This window comes from Arctopsyche grandis, chromosome 8 (assembly GCF_051622035.1).
Source record: "Arctopsyche grandis isolate Sample6627 chromosome 8, ASM5162203v2, whole genome shotgun sequence".
Lineage (NCBI taxonomy): Eukaryota > Metazoa > Arthropoda > Insecta > Trichoptera > Hydropsychidae > Arctopsyche > Arctopsyche grandis.
In genome coordinates, this window is record NC_135362.1 from 7,652,005 (window position 1) to 7,671,703 (window position 19,699).

The following is a 19,699-nucleotide window of genomic DNA, read 5'->3' on the forward strand; positions in this document are numbered from 1 at the left end:
GACTGTCTTATGCTAGCAAAGGTGTTACCGCTCTTTATTAATTATGTTACGACAAAAGCTCCTCGGACATTTGGCCCAACGACTCTGCGTGAACGACAAAACATCCAGCCGACAAAAAATCTAGCCGATTAAAGATCGAACCGTAAGAAAGATAATGTTGTTTCATTGATGACACAACTTCTTGATTAATAGGTTAATTACGGTTCCACGGCAAACACTTTTAATTCAACAACTACATACATATATGACCACGGCAAAAGATCTAGCTGACTACATACCAAGTCCACCATTAATCTACACGCAATAAGATCCAACAAAATAACATCAATAGTCGACTGAAGCTTAAGTCGGCTGAATCTTTTGTCGTGAACGTATAGTCGTCGGGATAAAAGTATGTGGAGATTCCGTCGTCAAACCTTAACTAACTCATTAATCAAAAAGTTGTTTCATCAATGAAACAAAATTATTTTGCTTATCTTCTCTAACGAAAATAAACACACTGGCTTATATATGTATGAATGAATGTACATATGTCCGAAGTAAGTCAATCTTGGTCTAAAGAAAAAGTCAATAATATTTATTCTCTTGTGGAGGAAAATTCTCACAAATGTAGAAAAAGATTCGAAGAATTCGAACTTGTGTCAAGTATCTTTAAAAAAAAAACCATCGGCAAATTTACAAGGTTTTGAAAATATCGATAAGGAATACAAGAAATTACCAGTTACATTTTTCACATTGCGGCACTGGCTTTTATTGGAGTAAATAAACCAACGAATATCCGGATATAACAGGGTACCCAGCAGTATTTCTCGGTGGTTGTGTGAATGCTAACCACCGCGAGGTTCCCGGGTTCAAGACCTAGGTTGACCTCGATTGAAATGAGTTTGTTCGGGAGTATTTCCGTAGTGCTGCTGGTCAGACTTGGCTATTTGTGACTTCAAGTCGATTGTTTCCTATCAGAGTTTACCAATTTATCTGATTTCATTGTTGAAACCATTCCTTATCAAATTGGCAAAAACCATCCTGCCCACTGTCACCAATATCACTGTTCGACACGAAAAATGGTTCAGAGACGAGATATGACTTTTCTTATAGATTTATGCCTAGTAAACACAAATCTTCTAATAAAAAAATGTTGATTGGCTCGAGATTCGGAGATATATGTCTTTTTTAAATCGCGCGATTTTTCTATATCTTGATGTTGTTCGATCGATGTCTCAAAATCTCTCAATTTCCTGTTCACAATGAATATTTGAATTTATAGTGGGGTATTTTATCTTTCATTTGTAGTATTTTTCAGCTTTCAAATCTCTCTAAGTAGTCGTCCAGTTCAAATCAAAAGTCAAAAGTACGTATTTTTATTTGGGATTTTTTCCCCCTGTTAATCCTATTTTATATTTAGTATTTTCTATTGAAACATATTTATTGGGATAGTGTTCTGGCCACACTATTTTTTGTATTCGTTTAAAAGGGTTAATTGGAAGTGTGCTGAATTTTAAATCGGTAAAACTGCGAACTAAAAGCTCGTACTAGTATTTACTCGTATTTATACGAATCTGAATTGAATTAATAGGGATAATATATTAAATCGTCTTTATATGAGAATTAAATAAAATTCCACTTAGAAAAATCATATTTCGACTATTCTTGTGGATTAATAACAAAAATTCTATTGATAACTGGCTTACCTCGATAAAATAAACGACTATGTATGTTGTCTGCATTAGATATACGATACAATAGTTCGGATTATTCGTGCTGCCCTTCCCCAGCATTAGCCCGGATAATCGAGAGTAGACTGCATATCACATTAAATCAGCGCATTAACAATTTACGATACGAAACTATTTTTAAAGAGTCATTGATGTATTGTAATTGCCCGTCTCTTTGCCGCGCCCTATGCTTGTATGAAAAAGTTACACGCTGAGAAATTACCATCTTAGCGAACGGTACACTGGAAGACGTTCCAAAATTGATTACAGACTCCCCTCATGACCTGAGGATTATACTCGACTGGTTTTCACCTCCCACAGGTCTGTGCTTAACTCTAAAAATAACACAATCTCGGGTAAAAGACTCTGCCAGCCCTCCCCTCCGGCACTAATCAATTCGCGTCTTCTATTATTTATACCTCGAATCACTCCAAAGAACAATATATAACGTGCATATTGTCCTGTCAAATTGAAAGATACGCTCAGGGCTGATAAAGCATCGTTTCCAATAATAAAACGAAATAAAAAATCGAATATTTCATATAAATACATACCTGACCGATTCGTATGAATTGCCGACGCTACGTGTGTGACTAATTAAAATAATAATTTCGGAATAGGTGTGCCACGACAAATTAACCTCGCATTCAATTAACTCACATATAGATTATAAATTTGGCACCGAAGTCAATTAAAACAATATATTATACATATGTGGGAACTTTTTTCATTTTGCTTTAAAAAGCATCCGAGTCAAAATAATCAAAAATTTTAATTTGACATTTAGAAACCCTGATATGTAAAATCGATGGTCGCATTATTATTTTTCGTGATTGAGTGGACAAGACAATGTTATTTCACATCGAAGGCCATGTTTGTAAAGCTCTCAACGCCTTTCGTCGAATAACACATACGAAAACAGTAGGGGGTATTTTGTATAGATTTTATATTTCACGACACACTTTTTAAAATTTATGCACTTTTATAATTGACCAAATTGATGAAAATCGTATAAATTCTGAACCGATTTTGAAATTCGGTTGTGTAAAATATAAAACGCCTAAAAATTTGCTGGCCCTATTTGAATGAATGAATGAATGAATGAAAAAGTTTCCTTTTTTTTTTTTATATAGCGTTGTTGAAAAATTAATTGTATGGCCCAAGCAGTTAAATTAATTGTTTACACATTAATTATGTTTAATTGTTGAACAACTTGACAAGTACTATCCATTTATTACAATTTTCCGGCATATGCATAATTACGTATGTACATACATACATAGTACATAGATATGTTGATTTCTGTTGTTGAGTATTTTTAGGTTGGACACATTTACATTTAAATATAGGTGAAGGACATGAAATTTGCATAATGCTTAGTTTTCTACTACGAAGAAAAGCTTTGGTTTGAGTTAAAACTATTATAAACTAGTGGTTTCACCCGGCTTCGCTCAGTATTTGTAATATAAACTGCTTAAACATGGCTAATCTAATAGTAAACATATTTTTAAAATTTATTTGAATATTCATTTGTTTTTACTTTATCTATGTTTTATTAAATTTAACGTTGCGGATTCTACCACTCAAACCTTACATACAAAGTCTCTTCCGAAATTATACATTAGACTTTTATATTAAATTGAATTGTTACGAAAAATTCACTCACTTTTAGTTTTAAAGCTGGTAGACAGTGATGTTCATTCAAAATACGCACAATTTATTTTTCATTTGTTTTGAATTACTCAAATGTCTTATGAGTTTTGAAAATACAAACTTAAATGATATATTTGATCGTTATAAAAATATGTGTTCGATTTAATTATAGAGTTATATGATGTATATACATACATATGTATGTACATAAGATAATAGAACAAAGATAGATTCGTTATTTGAATAATTGTCCATTGTATACATATGTACATATGTATATTAAATAGAGTGATGAATTAAAATTCAAAAAAAAATTTACTGTATGTAAAATAGATCAATTTAATTAGTAAATAGACAGAATTAGACTTCTTTGAACGATAAGCTAATCAATGAAACATCGAATCAAATGGAACTTATTAAATAGCCACATCTTCAATATGTATCAAATTATTTGAACATGTGGCGCAAATATGAAACGACACATGACTCAGGTTGGGGCGAGGCCGTCCTAATTAAACATAATGTGCCTATATGTCATCGCGACGGATAATAAAAGCTTTAAAAACCCAATAGTAAGAAGAAAACAAAAGTGACGTCTAGTTTGACAAAACATTTCTTTTTTCACGGGTTCGTAAACCTAAATGTCGGACTGAATAAATTTATTCTGCAATCAATTATATTCTAGTGAAAGTACAGTTGAAAAAACATTATAAAAATCTTCACGACCACGAATGCCAATCAGTTGAAATTAAAACACAATATATTTTTAAAATCTAGCACTATTTTTTTTATTTTTTATAAAGTACATATATTTTATTTTTACCAAAGGTGTCATAACAGGTTGCCCCAAAGCGGCACCTATGTCCAAACTTGTATATAAATACTAAGCATATTCTACAATGTAGATCTACAAAAAAAATCGAATTTTTACGGAAATATTTAAAAAAAATTTGTCCATCATCCACAAGCTCCTTATACAGTGTCCAAAACTCTCCTTCGGTTTTTCTATTTTTTAACATGGGATGCACATCAAAACGCCTCCGTGCTTTTTTATTGCCTTCTTGAGCTTCTTCTTCCAACAACAACGCGATTATACATAATTTTTCGTTCGATAAACGTCGAAACATTTTTGCTGACTTGTATTCTGACGCGTAGCTACGAATGCACGTGTATGCATTCATATTGCAAGTACTCGACAATACGACGTAAGCAATATTGGGCCGTATCGTCATGGCCTCTAATGTATAAGTAAGCCGATTTTGCTTTGCACTCGGCCAAATTGCTGTAAACGTGTCGTGACCGCGACGTGTAGGTAGATATGAATAGAAATGTAATAAAATGACATATTTGAAATGGAGTCGTGCAGTGCTGTTAAGTATGAACAGACCTTAAATCGAATAATTACTCGATCTGGTCCGGGATTTGAAACCAGCTACACTTTGGGGCTACATATTACATTATCATCAAAAAATACTTTTTAAAGTACAATAAATTTTTATTTTAATATATTAAGCGCAGAATTCCACTTAAAATAGATTTTTACCAATGGAATATTACACCAGTGCATGCCCGTATATAATGTCGTCACGGCTGCAATTACTGACAACGTTCAACTGACAGTTGTAGTTTGACATGTGCGTTGCTATAAATAGTTACTAGTCGGCGTACAGAATCACGGCGAAAATGGGTCGTCGTGGCTCCCAGTGGAAGCTCAGAAGAGAGCACCTGATATGCACCATCGACCAGCTGATGATGGTGGCTGCGCCCCCGCCATCGCCTACCCTCGCATCCAACACCGACGATGTATGGCAACGCCACCTGCAACTGCGAACCCTCACCGAAACCATCTCGGAGCTGGAGACCACCGGGAGTCCGGGTGCTCCGCCCCCCGCCCGTCTGGAGCGTGTGGCCCAATTCACTCGCTGGCTCTCCGACAACGGGGTCGATCTTTCAGGTGCGTTGAGGTTATGTCGGCAACTCTTGACCCAGTTATAATCCGTTATGCTACCACACCTGACTGCACAATACCCATATACGCTCAATACTATTATACAAACCCAATTCCATACACTACTTTGCAGTATAAAGTGTAATAGATTTTTATCATAGTCATGTTGCTTTTATTTTTGGATTGTAATTATGCATAGAAACCTCTGAAAAATATGAAGTTTGTATATACGTACTAGAAACTCTTTCATTGGTTCTCCACAACTTTACTGCTTATCACCTGCATTAAAATCAGCTAAATTTCAACTGAATGTAAAGGAAATATTATCCATATTGAAATGTATACTATTGACTGTTGAAGTTTATGTAAATAGATTATATATAAGCATTGAAGTAGAATGGGTAGAAGCGCTCTCAGCTTCCAAAAATGTTGCTACTAAAACTCCGTGCAGACGGAGATTTTGGTTGTTTTTCTCAGTTGCAGTAGGATCTCTTTGAAATAGGCTCTACTAGTGAAATTGTGTGGTAGTATTAGTTCGACAAAGTCTGTATGTGCACGTGCTAGATGTTCGGACCAGCCTCACTCATTGAAAAACAGTTATTATTACTTTATCTACATTGAAGTAGTATGCATAGAATTGCTCTCAGCCCCTAAAAATGTTGCCACAAAAAATCCGTGTGCCCGGAGATGTCAGCTGTTTTGTCCAGTTGTTGTAAGGGACGATCACTTCCACGAATTTTTTTTCCTCACTCTTTTGACTTTCCGTCTCTCTTCGATGGCTCGCTTTTAAGCGATACTTTTGTTAGGAATGACAATTCTATACATTATACTTCAATGTATATAAGATTTGAAAACATTATATTCAATACTAAATGATTAGGCGTTTATACTTTAGTATTTGTCTTCAATTCTTATGTTTTGATTTCTTACTACATGCATATATTGGGTTTAATTACAGTGTGTTGCAATTTTCCAATTTATTAAATTATTATTATATTTTCAGGGATTGAAATAACTGAATTTCCAAACTACGGCCTGGGTTTGAAAGCCACGAAATCCTTCACCGAAGGGGAAAATATTATCAATATTCCGAGAAAACTAATCATGACAGAAGACAGTGCTAAAAAGTCCATACTTGGAGCTTTCATAAACAAAGATCCAATATTGAAATTGATGCCGAACATCGCTCTAGTGATGTATTTACTATTAACAAAATTTACCCCTAGTAAGTATCATACTCAATATTCTTTCTATATTAAATTTTTATTATATTTAAAACAACTTTAACTTTTAGATTCGTTTTGGAAACCGTATATTGATATTCTTCCGACGTCTTATGACACAGTATTATATTTCTCATTAGAAGATCTTGAAGATTTGCGGGTATTTAAATTATACTAATATGTACACATTTTGACGTTTTTAGTTGACTTTATAACCAAAATCATTTTTAGGGCACTCCGAATTTTAAACCGGCTTTAAAACTGTGCCAAGACATCGCTCGGCAGTATGCGTATTTTTTTAAACAGCTTCAGAATTCGAGCGAACCCGTTGCCGACATCTTGAAAAAAGTGTTCACATACAAGGAGTATTGGTGAGTTGAATATTTTCATGTACATTTCATTATTTATTTCAACTTAAACAATATAAATTAGTCTTTGATTCAAAATATTGCACACATTAAATCACAATACATCCACAGTCTCAACAAAAATACATACATATATAAAGTTTCGGAACATAGTATTTGCATTAACAAGATTCATACATAAAACACTATTCCTAATTTATTTACAAAGTTATAACATTTTTCAAATACACCCATTGTAATTGTACAATTTATTCTCTTGTAATTTAATCCCAACCTTTGTGTATCGTTTAATTAATATATTGTTCATTTTTGCATGAAGTAATAACAACTATGATACGAATCACTGGTTTTACTATACAGCACTAATTTAATAATAAATAATCATCATTCGCTCCTAACCTTTACAAGAAACAAGTATTACATCTAAGTTAGATTTGTCAGTTTGGTTTTCAGTAAAGAAATAGTACTTCTTGATACAGTAGTTCGGGCTCGTTATTGAAATGGCCGTCTCAAACTGTCCCACAGATATTCTTGAGCGTCTCTTTGCGTCTGCGAATCCATCGTATTGATCTTTTGATTTTTGTACGCTATCTCGCCCGTCGTCAATATCGGACTTATACTCCTCGTGCTGCTGTTCTTCTTCGATTTTCTACTTCCGTCTAATATCGGCGAGCGTACTCTACCGGGATTGAAGCTGTCGTCGTACTTGAGCAGGATTCGCGTCCGCTGACGCCATTTGCATGCAACAAATATCGTTAAGAAGACCAGCAATGAGGTTCCGACGATTGACGAACTGACAATTATAGCTGATCGGACGCCGACCGGTAGTTTGGTGTAGAAGTTCGGTTCACGTTCGATTTCGTATTTATTTGGCTCTATATAACCTCCGTCAGCCTTTTGGTTGGATGCTTGTGCAATGTGGTTGTCTATTTTTTCTATCCTTTGGATGTCGTCTAATACTATCAAACCGTCTCCGTCCATATCCTTATCTACGTGCGGCTTTGGATGCCTTTCCAATTCTGAAACAAATTAATACATATATATAAGTTGTATTGTAAATTTGATCATCACAACTCAAAAAATATTTAAAACCACCTAAAGGACTCTTTTCGTTGTAAGTATTCCAATCTGGTACCACTTTCGCTTCTACTACTGTATCGCTTTTGATATAGGTCGGAATACTTGAAAATATTTCAGAAATTTGCTTATGACTATTGCGGAAGCCGGATTCGCTTCTAGATTCGCGATAAACTTCATCAGTAGGTTTCACGTTAATGACTGATGTGAAGTAACTGGACCCTTCTGAATCTTTCTTAACATCTTTGGCATCAAATATCTTGGGGTGGCCGACGAATTCTGAAAATTTGTCGAATAGTGTGACAATTCCGAGGCTCTCCTCTTCTTGAGACGACTTCGTCAGGTCGACAAACATTGGCGGTGTTGCAGAATCGCTCGGCGACTTCTGCTTGCTCAAACTGTTGGAAGTGTCACGCATGTTGCCTTCGAGCAGTGCTTTCAATGGGTAGATTTCTCTTGAAATTGGTTCTATTAGAGATTTGGCTAGGAATGGTTCAGCTGGATCTGGCTCGCGTGAAGCATTGTGGAAAATGTCTGCCAGGTGTACTTGACTTGAACCTCTCTCCCGGTGCTCTACTAGTTCTTTGAGGGTCATATTTCTTTCAGCCAAAACTTTTGTTAAGTTTTCTCCACCTACAAAATTATACAATTTGCATTAAAAATATTGTTTATTATACGTTTTGATTCTAAAATATTGTTATACCTTTTTTATCTGTAAGGACTTCTAAAATCTCATCTTTAGCACTGATCTTTCCTGGAAGAGTGGTCGGTTTTGTGGTTGTCGTCTTTGGAGTTGTCGTCTTTGGAGTTGTCGTCTTTGGAGTTGTCATCTTTGTCGTTGTACTAAATCTCGATTTGTAGTTTTTAATAATCGTTGCTTCTGTTGTTGCTGTAATATTGTCCTTTTCTGGCTTTGCTTTAGTTATTATTTTAGCGGCTGATACTATGTCAGACATGCCAAACATGTCTTTGATGCTAATCGAAATTGCTTGGTTTGGAATCGCTGATTTTTTAGCTGTCGAATTTTGTTGTACATTTTCAGCGATTTTAGGCCTGTACAGTTTTTGCTCTTCTTGTGGTCGAATTTCTGGGTTCAAAATTCTCTTCGGTGGTGTTTTAACTGAGGGCAGTCGCAATCTTGGCTTAAGTGACAATCTGTTTCTTACTTCTTCTACGTTCTTTTCTTTTTTAAGTGTCGTTGTAATAACTTCTTCGGTTGTGGTGACAATATCTGAAGAATCGTCTATGTAGTTCTTTTTATTCAGTGTCGTTTCTGTTATATCTTCCTCTGATTTACGCAGAATCAAATTTTCACTAGTGGACTTCTTTGGATGGCTTGGTATGAATGTGCTTGCTTCTGTAGTTGGTTCTTTGGGTTCGATCGCATTTTCTCTATTCTTCAACTTTTGCCGCCTCTTGACATTGGAAGCTGGCAGTCTCCGTCTGTTTCCATCCGATTGTGAGCTTTCTCTCGGTTTTGTCGTATTATCTTCGACAATCGAAGGCTTATTAACTCTCCTTTGCTTTTGCGAGTTATCTTTCGAAGCAGCTGGCAATCTCCTTTTTTGATTTTCCGCGTCTTGTCTTTCACCATTGTTTGCATTCTCATACACTTCCTTTTCATTTGGTACGCCTTCTGAATCATTTTGGTCTTGTTGTGTTGGATTCGAGCTATCTTGAGACGTCGGGGTCTTCAAAGCAGATAAAGCGTATTGTTTTCCCGTCAATAAATCTGCCAACGAGAGATTCCTCTGTTGTAATACTTCACTCAAACTCAAACCTCCCGATTGTTTAAGAAGAGCTTTCAAATCTGAAGAACTTCCCATTGGATTGAATTCCGTTTCCTGAAATTTGTTTGTTAATTAAAAATAAAATCGACTCAGATCGGCTAAAATTGAATATTTCACATACCTGTTTCTTTGCTTGAGAATATGGCCTTCTGTAAGATTTATTGTTCGGTATCGGCTCATCTTTCTCTGCATCGCCATTGTTCTCATTTTTGTTTTGCTCTTCAGCCTCCTCTCCGTAAATAGTAGTAAACTCGACATTCTCATTCTGTACCAATTCTTCGTTGTTTGCGAAATTCTGGTTTATCTCGTCTATGAACGGAGGAATCTTAAAATCTTCTCCGATGACTCTGACGTGCGCTTCAGGTCCATTATTAACGTGATGGTTCGAGTCTATATTTATTGGAAAGCTTTGACCCACAACTTGCGGGGTTCCCATATCCAAGCTGGGTATGTATGGTCTCTGTCTTCTTCTGTGACCTCGGCGTCTTTGGGGTCTTTCATCCCGAGCTTCGCCCCTCCAGTGTTGATCTTCCGGCATGCGTTGGGGTCTCCTCTGTCTGGGTCTCTCAACTTCTGAAGGATCGTACGCTACTTGGATGCCATCTTCCAACTTGTATCGTACACCTTCTTGTTCGACCAAAACGTGTACTCCGTCTAGTCCACCGGGTGGTGGTAAATAAGGTCGTCGCTTTCGCTTTCTTCCAGGTCGTCTTCTTCTGGGTGGCTGCGGTTGTATCCCTTCATCTTTCCATCCTTCTCCCGCTTCTGCGAATGATGATTCCGATTGTGGTGATACGCCTACTGCTCGCCATCCCTGAAACGTCAATATTGCAATCATTGATCTTTGCTGATCTTTATTAAGATTCGAAGTTTCTCTTGGTAATCGTACAACCGGTTTCGGAACAGACTACAGTTCAGCAAATGTGAAAGCACGTAAACAATATATATATAGGAAATACAACACTTTATAGGTGAATGTAGTACGAATGATCATATTATACATATGTATTTCCTATCAATGTTTTAAATGGGGATAATTAGGTCGTGCTTACGCTCTAAAGAATGTTACTGATTTCAAACGATTACAGAAAAATTTCAGCTCCAGATTCCAATAGTCTAAAATGGTTGTTTTATATAATAAATATCGAATAATATATAATATCGAATTGTATTGAGTAGTTGATCAAATGATTTTTTTTATTTTTACATAAATATATACCAGGAAGGCCTCATATGTAAACCCCAATGCGCCTTCCTAGACAATTAATTACAAACATTGCATCATTTTTTATTACATAAATCGCAGTATTTCGAGAGTCTGTTCGAATTTTGATGGAGGAACCGTTTCAACATTGAAATCACATAAATTGGCAAACTCTGATAGGAAACGATCGACTTGGAGTCACAAATGTATTAAAAGGGGGCTCATTTCAGATATAATGTTGCCTGATTAAAAAAAAATTAACGTCATCTGGTTGAACGAGATTTGACACTTTACCATATACCACGGTTAGATCTTAAGTGTACGTTCAACGATTGCTTCTGATTTAAAATTCTCGTTTCCTTATATGGCAGTTAGAGAGCCACTGGACCAGTTGTATGTAACTAAACTGGTTCACAGACATTGACTTTAGCAGTTTCGCGTAGGACCTAGTATAGACAAGTCGAAGTGTGTCACATTTTCTTCCGATAACGAGTTCAATTAAAATTAATACAAAAAAAAAACTACTACAATATAGAAGACATAACCGGTGGTCCTCTTTCTTAAGATTCACTTAATGAAAGATTGCGGAGCAAATTCATATTTTTTCAACAGATTCTTGATTATTTTATTTAAAAAAATCAATACAACAGACTTGACAGGACAGCCCCAAAGCGTCATTCTAGTTTTCATAAAAATATAAGTATACAGAATAGAAGAATAACCAAAGTAATAAAAAAATTAAAAGTAAATAAGAAATATGTATAGTGAAAAACAAATCTAATATATGTATGTATAATTTCGAAAGAAACTTTGTATGTATGTATGTATGTTTGTTTGTTTGGGTCGTAGATTCCGTGACGTTCAATTTAATAAAAAAACAAATGAATATTTAAATAAAATAAAACTATTGAAATAAATTTAATAAACTTTTTACTAATAGATTGGCCATGTTTAAGCGGTTTATATTACAAATACCGAGCGAAGCCGGGTAAAAACACTGCTAAATAATAAATATCGTGCTATGTAGGATGTGTTCGACCAACTCAACATAACTGGCATTGAAGAGATCCAAGGAATGTGCCAGTAAGTTGAGGAGTCTCAAACAGCTCTCGAGAGGGGGGAGTTCATGAGCACGTTTGTTTTAGCACTTATTGGCAACTAGATATCGTGCTTTCGCAAAACCCTATGATTTTCCGGGGCCAAAAATTTAAGCTTCTCCAGGATAGAGGGATTGGAAATCTCTCCTATTAATAATTTTACGAAATGTTTCCCAAGAAATAAATCTCGTCTCTTCTCTTCATATTTTGTATATATTACAAATATATATATACAAAATATATTATGGAAGACCAAGTTTTTTTTATATAGGAATCCAAATTATGAAACGTATCCGTAGAGCAATAAAAGTTACAAACCTCTAATCGAAACCACCTCTTTGATTGAACGTTTACCTACACTTTGATGAATTTGATGCTTTCATAAATAAAATTAAGACAATATATAAAAAAAAAACCGAATTAAGAAATCACCAATTCTCTCCGTAAACTTTGATCATGAGTATGGCAAAGTGCTCAATCTGCCAGATAACGAGAGGGGGGCGAAAAGGGAAAAAACGATCAGAACAGTGTGGACAAATGGGACAGTGTGAAGGAAGATGTAGTATTTTCAAACGTGTCTATTACGATTATTTTTCACTATGGTATTGGCGGACGTCATTTCCACTCATATTGATGACCAAACCGAGCAAAATGGCAAAGTTTGAAAACGATCGGATAAGAACCCAAACTTGGTCAGACGACAGAATCGATTCTGAACTAAGAAGAGGTTAGTATAATTAGTAATAAAAATGGTACCTTCTGCGAAAAGTTTCATCACAGATCTCGCAATACGACGAGTCGATTATGAAGCAGTCAATTTCGTCCGTTTCGCCTTATCGAGTGCTTTTGTATTATCTAGAGCGCGAAATCGTAATTCAAAAACTGCACTTACACGCTTCATTTGACTGAATTGAACGACGTTGTGCAAGACCATTAGTTTGTTACTCGACAACAAAACAATGGAGACCATCTCCGGACATAGATCGTATTTAATATTTGACCGTGAATCGATAAATACTGACTTGTGAAATGAAGGTCAATGCTGATCTCGTACGCGCATATTAATATCGCATGTGGAGAAAGTGACCGAAAGTGAGACTTTTTAATGTTGAAAGAATGCCTGTGGTCATCTTGACGTTGTTGCTTTTTTTTTTTTTGGAACACGATCGATAATATGTTTTGTGACATCTTCGACTTTCCATTTATATCTATCGATAAATCTATGTGTGTGTTTTTTATGGTTGTAATTTTATTTAATGGCACACCTATTCGAAGAACAAGGTTAACTTTCTCGAAGTTGATTCTAATGAGAAAAAAATACGATGAAGCGGTTAAAATGTTGAGGTAGGTAATTGCAAGTTACAATTAGTGCTTATTTATTATACCTACTATATGTACATATGTACTCGGTAAACAATTTAGTTAAACAAGTTTAGTCATTAACTTGCTCAATCTCATTGCTAACATATGGTATGTTCAATATTGAAATCTTTTAACCAGTAGGCTAATTAATTAATAGTTTTGGTCATAAACAAATGATAACCTGCAATTTGCATGGATTTTGTCTGTGTTGAAATCGAAACTATTGAGGTTTGGGTACACGGCTCTTCCCAGGTTTTTAGATTTTTCTAAATGGTTTTTTACTGAACAGATAGATACGAATGATAACTCAGTCTAGTTTTCAGCAAAGTTTGGCTTTTATACGAAGTATATACATGTTTTTTGACTACGATTGAAGGCTTTGAATGTATGTATGTATGTATATATTATACATATTCTTAAAGTAGAATAGATTGATAATCTATCCTACTTAAAGATTATTTCAATTTTCGGAAATTACTATGATTGATTATGTGATTTACTATTATCTGCTATAGAAGACATCAAAAAATAAAATAAAAGTATTATATTTGAAAAAAATTATCGAAATTCTACGAGGAGATGGCGATTTGAAACTCTTCAACGAGAAACTTTAATAAATAGTCAGATCCAAATTAAAATTGTAATACATAACTATTTATTTTCACAGTCGCGAACAAACTTATTATTAATACGCATTGTTTTCAGTCTTTCTATGTAGTTTCATTATATGAATTTTCAGTATAACGAAATATGTACTTTATTTACAAGTTTCTATAAGTTCGATCTAATATGACATTTGACTTTATTTAACCTGCATGAGAAAAATCTTTTAAATCTATCGACTCTGATAACTGGCTTACCTCAATAAAATAAACGAATTTTTGTTATTAATCTACAAGAATAGTCGAAATACATATGTATGATTTTTCTAAGTGGAATTTTATATAATTCTCGAAAAGCTACATACATATAAGCGTTGCTAATGATTAATCACACTGTTCGACAAATGACGACTTTTTTCTTGGTTCGAAATATGATTTTTCGAAGTGGAAAAATAATTAAATATATTATCCTTATTAATTCAATTCAGATTCGTATAAATACGAGTAAATACTAGTACGAGCTTTTTGCTCGCAATTTTACCGATTTAAAGTTCAGCACACTTCCAATTAACCCTTTTAAACGAAAACAAAAAATAGTATGGTCAGAACACTATCCCAATAAACATGTTTCAATTGAAAAAACTCAATATAAAATAGTATTAACAGTGGGAAAAAATCCCAAGTGAAAATACGTACTTTTGACTTTTGATTTAAACTGGACGACTACTTAGAGAGATTTGAAAGCTGAAAAGTACTAAAAATGGAAGATAAAATACCGGACTATAGATGCCAATATTCCATCTAACCAATATTCCATTCCAATATTCCATCTAATATGTAATATATTCCATCTAACGTGGTACCAACTACCTTTAAAAGTAGTTGGTTATATATTTTGACTAGTTGGAATATATTCCATCTAACCTGGTACCAACCACCGTTATAGTTGAAGTGTATTTTCAGTTGTATTATATTTTGACTAGTTGGAATATGTATATTCCGTCTAACCCACGTAAGTTGATTCATATGGAAATTACATTCCAACTGGTCAAAATATTATATATTACAACTGAAAAGACAGTTCAACTATAAGTTGATACCATGTAAGGTGGAAAGACTAAGTTTTCGTGAAAACGTCACTCGACTAGTAAATTAAGAGGGCTGTACACCCGAAACCTTAATTTTGTTACCGTTCCTTTCTTCGATATATATATATTGAGTGTATGTATATATTGAGTGAATGCGACAATATATATCAATATATATATATATTGAGTGAATACGACAGTTGCGCTTCGACCAGATAAAACGTATTTTAAATTTACAAAATCGAGGTTTCGTATTCTACTATTTTGTCCTCCAAAACTGGACCAATTTTTAAAAAAATTTCATCATCGGTATGAGAAAGATACTTTCTGTGCATCTATCGGCGTATTTTTTTTTAAATCGACCGTTAAATAAGCACGCTGGACTCGTTTCGTGGGTGTAAAAAAGAGGCGATTTTATAGATGTTTGGCGGCTCCTAGCTCATATAAAAAATAATTAATCGAAAAAATAAAACGATAGATGCACCCCAATGGTGGATATCCATAGCATATTAAAAAATAATTTGTCTAGTGCCATAATTGAGGAAGGGAGAAGTTTAGTACGTTTGTATGGACAATGCGCTGCTGTCCAGCCCTCTTAAGGAGGAAAGTCGGATTTTTTTGTTTTGAACACATTCTCAGAGTTATCGTAATACGGTACTCATTTCCTTTACTCATAATATCTAGCAAATATTAACGCATTATTGAATTCTAAAGCATTCGTAAAACATCAAAGTTGTCAAAACTTAACTGTTATATTACAACTGGCGCACATTGTTGAAAGTGTATTTGCGCTGGTAGAGATATGACTTACTAGTTGGATTTTATTCGAATATGAATGACCTGAAACGCCAGCTGGAATATATTACAACTGGAAATACACTTCGACTATAACATATATGAAATATATGTATTTGAAAGTGGCATAAGTCCACTTTTGTTCTTTCTAGAAATATTTCGAAAAACATTGAATATTTTTTATTATATATAGACATATCACTCCGTCGCGTCATTTGGTGCCGAGTATTCCAAACATTCACTTGTTCGATTATATTGATTTCTTTGACCAACTTTCAATTCGCGATTTCGTGCTTTCCGCTGCAATCTTTCTTCGGCGCACTTTCTTGTTTTCATCTTGATTTCCTTGCATTGCATTGTGGGAATGCTATGATATAATAATCATCACACACATAAACACACGCTCTTTGCAAATCTCACGCGACCATTTTTCACAATATTCTGCACGATTAACATCTTCAACGTTCGTGTGTACACACCGGCTGTGCAATTCGAATAATTTCCAGGAACGCTACACGTGCACTACAATTAAATCAATATTTATGATATTTCAAAACGATCTGATCGTTTCGATTCGACTATGAAAGAATTCATGACGCGCTTCGCTATCCGTCAACTTCCTTCTTGAATATTCCGGATGATGTTAATTTTTTTCCCTATCTAAAGAACATAAGGTCGCAAATGTGCCGCACGATTTTTATCATGTTTATAATATAATTTTTTTAATTGTATACGCATATGAGACGCGTTATACAATATGTATGACTATGTTTTTGTCTCGCTCTGGCCTACGCTTATTTACTTGTGTATATTAGCGAGCTGGGTCGCCGGGAAGGTGGGAATCAAACAGTGAATTTTCATTCAAATAATTTGAATTTTATTCTATAACAATATAAATATGTGAATTCATATATCGAAAAATTACCAGTTTACTTTTGCTTCAATTGGCAATCTTTCTTTCCTTTTTACACGCTTTTTATTAGTTTCATCTGTTGAGTTAGGGAAAATTCCTAGCCGTCCGAAATTTGTGAGCTGATTTTGAACCACTTCTACTATTGCAATCGCTTTGATACTTTACCGAAATACGGGGGTAGCCTTCATTCAAATAAGTTAATGTCTCCGATATGAAGCTATAGCATTTTAAACGAAATCATTAAAATTTACATCGGAATAATCCGTCAAATCGACGCGATGACAGTTGGCTGTCAAAAGCGCCTGCTCGCCGCCTCTACTTAACTTACTAAAAAGTTGAACAAGCTAATTTTTTCATACTATCTCATTTAAATATTATATTATAATCTTCATAATCAAACTTTATCATATACATTTTTAATTCACTAATTGAAAGGAAATAAATATTAATGAAAATCGATGATCCAGAAGGGAAGGTGCCATTTTGCGCATTTGGTGTATTTTAAAGAAGGTTAAACTATTACAAATATTGATACTCAAAGATGATTTAATGGACAATTGACACTGCATTCGATTTGATTCGCTGGGAAGATCGATATGTTTATTAACTCAAACAGAAGTCGTATTTCTGGAACTGGAAATTAGACGTCGGCCACTTTCAAATATAACGGCTCATATATTGAATTGTACCCCAGAAAATGGGATTCGAAAGATAATCGTCTTAAAAAGTAAGCATTTCTGTTTCATTTCAGTAGTCTTTGCAGTGGGTAAACTCGATATCTCGATTTCTATTGGTCGAAAAGCTTTGTTAACATACGTGAGTCTTAAAATGTGTGGTTCCTATTGATAGGAACATTTTATGTAAGTGACCAATAGGACTCCCTACTGCAAACAGTCGTGAAGTTAAATACTTCTGAATTAAAAGTCCTATCCTGGAAATAAGTAGCTAAAAGCAAAACTTTTTTTCGATATTGTATAAAAAAACTAGGCTTAGATTTCTCTCACCCACTTCAAATTTGTCCGTACTTTTTACTATATAAAAATATCTCTAAAAGGGTAATAAGAAATAATTTTTTTATTTAGACTACTTTAACCCTTCTAATGCTGACCAATGCCAATCGGCGTTTTGCCAACAAGTCCATGGGCCTGAAAAGTGCCGATAGTCGTTGTATTTTGAGCATGTACAAAGTAAACAAGAATACTACCCGCTAAGCCTTTCCAGGTAGCATTGAAAAAAAAAACATTGAACATGGGTCGTGTAATCCGTGTCATTCATTTTTCAACGTTTATAAAGACTGGTTTAAACCAGAATTTCTGAATTTGTCACCATAGCAGAATTTCCCGATGTAAATCCCTAACTACTGAATATTTTAGATTGTGGCTTTGGCATTCAGATTGTGAACATTACATTTGAACAACAATGAAGAAGATGGAACTAGTTTTGGAAAAATTCTTTCATTAATAGACTTCTTTCGTTTACTTTATATTGTTGCAAGATATATTCGAGAGTCTAAACACACCTTTACAAAACTCGAAATCCTCGGCGGTAGTTATCTAGGGTTTGTTTGGATTAGCTACAATTGTTATACCTGCTTTTTATTGGATTTCTAAATAATTCTAGTTGGAAATGTTGGCGAAATTTTCAACGTGGCGGGCTTTCAACAGAAAAGACGTCAGCACTTTAAGGATTAAGCAAGTTGAGACAAGTAATTAAGTAAATACACAATTCAATTGGCTTCTAAGCGGAAAAGAGAGGACAGAAGGAAGACACAACGAACTCACAAGTGAGGAGAGCGATTTGCATGCCATTTATTTACTTCACAACCACATGTCAAAGTGTCAATGAAAACATAGCGGTAGAACTATCACTTTCGTTTAGGGTTAAAGGGTAATAAGAAATAATTTGTTTATGTAGACCACTTTAACAAACTGTCATTCAACTTTTTGCTACAAAACTAATACCCAATGTTCTAGTAGTAATGCAATCGAGTGGGTCGCTTTTAGGACAATACTGTTTTTAAATTTCTCACATTATAATGAAATTCTGATATTTATTTACGTATTTATCAAACATTTGAGAAACTCACTTGATTGTCATAGTTGACATCTGGACTGGTGAGATCTTCGTTCAGGTTCTTCGACGCGCTTTCGTCCGTTTTCACCCGATCTTCTGTAGAGACGAACAAGAACAAGTTTACCACGACCACCACAGTACAAAGTCTTCTCAAGACGGACATATTTACAAATTAAGAAACCACCAAGATCATCAATCAACAATCGTCGATCACAACATTGCACTGCTAACCGATTGATTTCTCATACGGTTTTATTTTTCACTTCACTAACGCGCACTGTCGATCACGCGGTGAAAACCCGAGTATGTGTACAAATTGTTCACAACCACTCGTGCGTTACAATGGAAATCTTGAGCTTTTTATATATATATATATATATGTATATAAAATATATATGGTTTGAGATTTTCCGCTTTTCCGAATTTCCCACTGTGACACTTTGTCCCCTTTTGTTAGTTTTGGGTGTTGGTTCGATTGATTAGTTTGGTGTTTTTGGGGTGCACTCGGTGCGGCGAGTGGTCTACTCTGAGGTGTCTTATCGAGTGGCTCGTTCGCCAGAACATCGTCTGTTCAGCTCCCCCACCTGGTTGTCTGGTCTGTTTTCTTTCTCTCGGTCCATTGTCGGTTCTCTCCTCCGCTTTCTGCTCCAAAGTCGCGATGCGATCTCTAAAATTGGCGTGGTTCTCCCGTAGTTTGCACTGGTGTGTTATGATGTTGCTCCAATTTCGGACGTGTTTGACTTTCGATTTCGTTTTTAATCATTAGTCTTCACTTGTTGTATGAATATCTGGCG

The 19,699-nt window shown here is 34.8% G+C and overlaps 2 protein-coding genes across 2 annotated transcripts in view; one reads left to right on the plus strand and one right to left on the minus strand.

Moving 5' to 3' along the window:
* The first annotated feature begins 4,814 nt into the window (after positions 1–4,814).
* The window catches only part of Setd3 (SET domain containing 3), a 45,895-nt gene continuing 31,010 nt past the window's right edge, over positions 4,815–19,699 (plus strand). Inside the window, exons 1-4 of the mRNA XM_077437169.1 lie at positions 4,815–5,319; positions 6,317–6,538; positions 6,608–6,696; positions 6,768–6,907. Coding sequence (XP_077293295.1) covers positions 5,049–5,319; positions 6,317–6,538; positions 6,608–6,696; positions 6,768–6,907 — 722 coding nt within the window. The 5' untranslated portion in view covers positions 4,815–5,048. The remainder of the gene's footprint in view (positions 5,320–6,316; positions 6,539–6,607; positions 6,697–6,767; positions 6,908–19,699) is intronic.
* LOC143915530 (uncharacterized) lies at positions 7,397–19,450 on the minus strand. The gene is made up of 5 exons (XM_077436226.1): positions 18,919–19,450; positions 9,893–10,585; positions 8,685–9,825; positions 8,000–8,614; positions 7,397–7,923 (listed from the first exon to the last, which is right to left on the minus strand). The coding sequence occupies exons 1-5, from the start codon at positions 19,066–19,068 to the stop codon at positions 7,397–7,399; spliced, it is 3,126 nt and encodes a 1,041-aa protein (XP_077292352.1). The 5' UTR covers positions 19,069–19,450.

Bases quoted from the DNA above. Each gene is read 5' to 3' on its own strand.
- LOC143915530 (XM_077436226.1), bottom strand. From the start codon at position 19,068: ATGTCCGTCTTGAGAAGACTTTGTACTGTGGTGGTCGTGGTAAACTTG. The intron at 10,586-18,918 runs GTGAGTTTCTCA...TTGACGTTTCAG, and splicing joins ATGTCAACTATGACAATCAA to GGATGGCGAGCAGTAGGCGT. The intron at 7,924-7,999 runs GTGGTTTTAAAT...AATTTGTTTCAG, and splicing joins CAACGAAAAGAGTCCTTTAG to AATTGGAAAGGCATCCAAAG.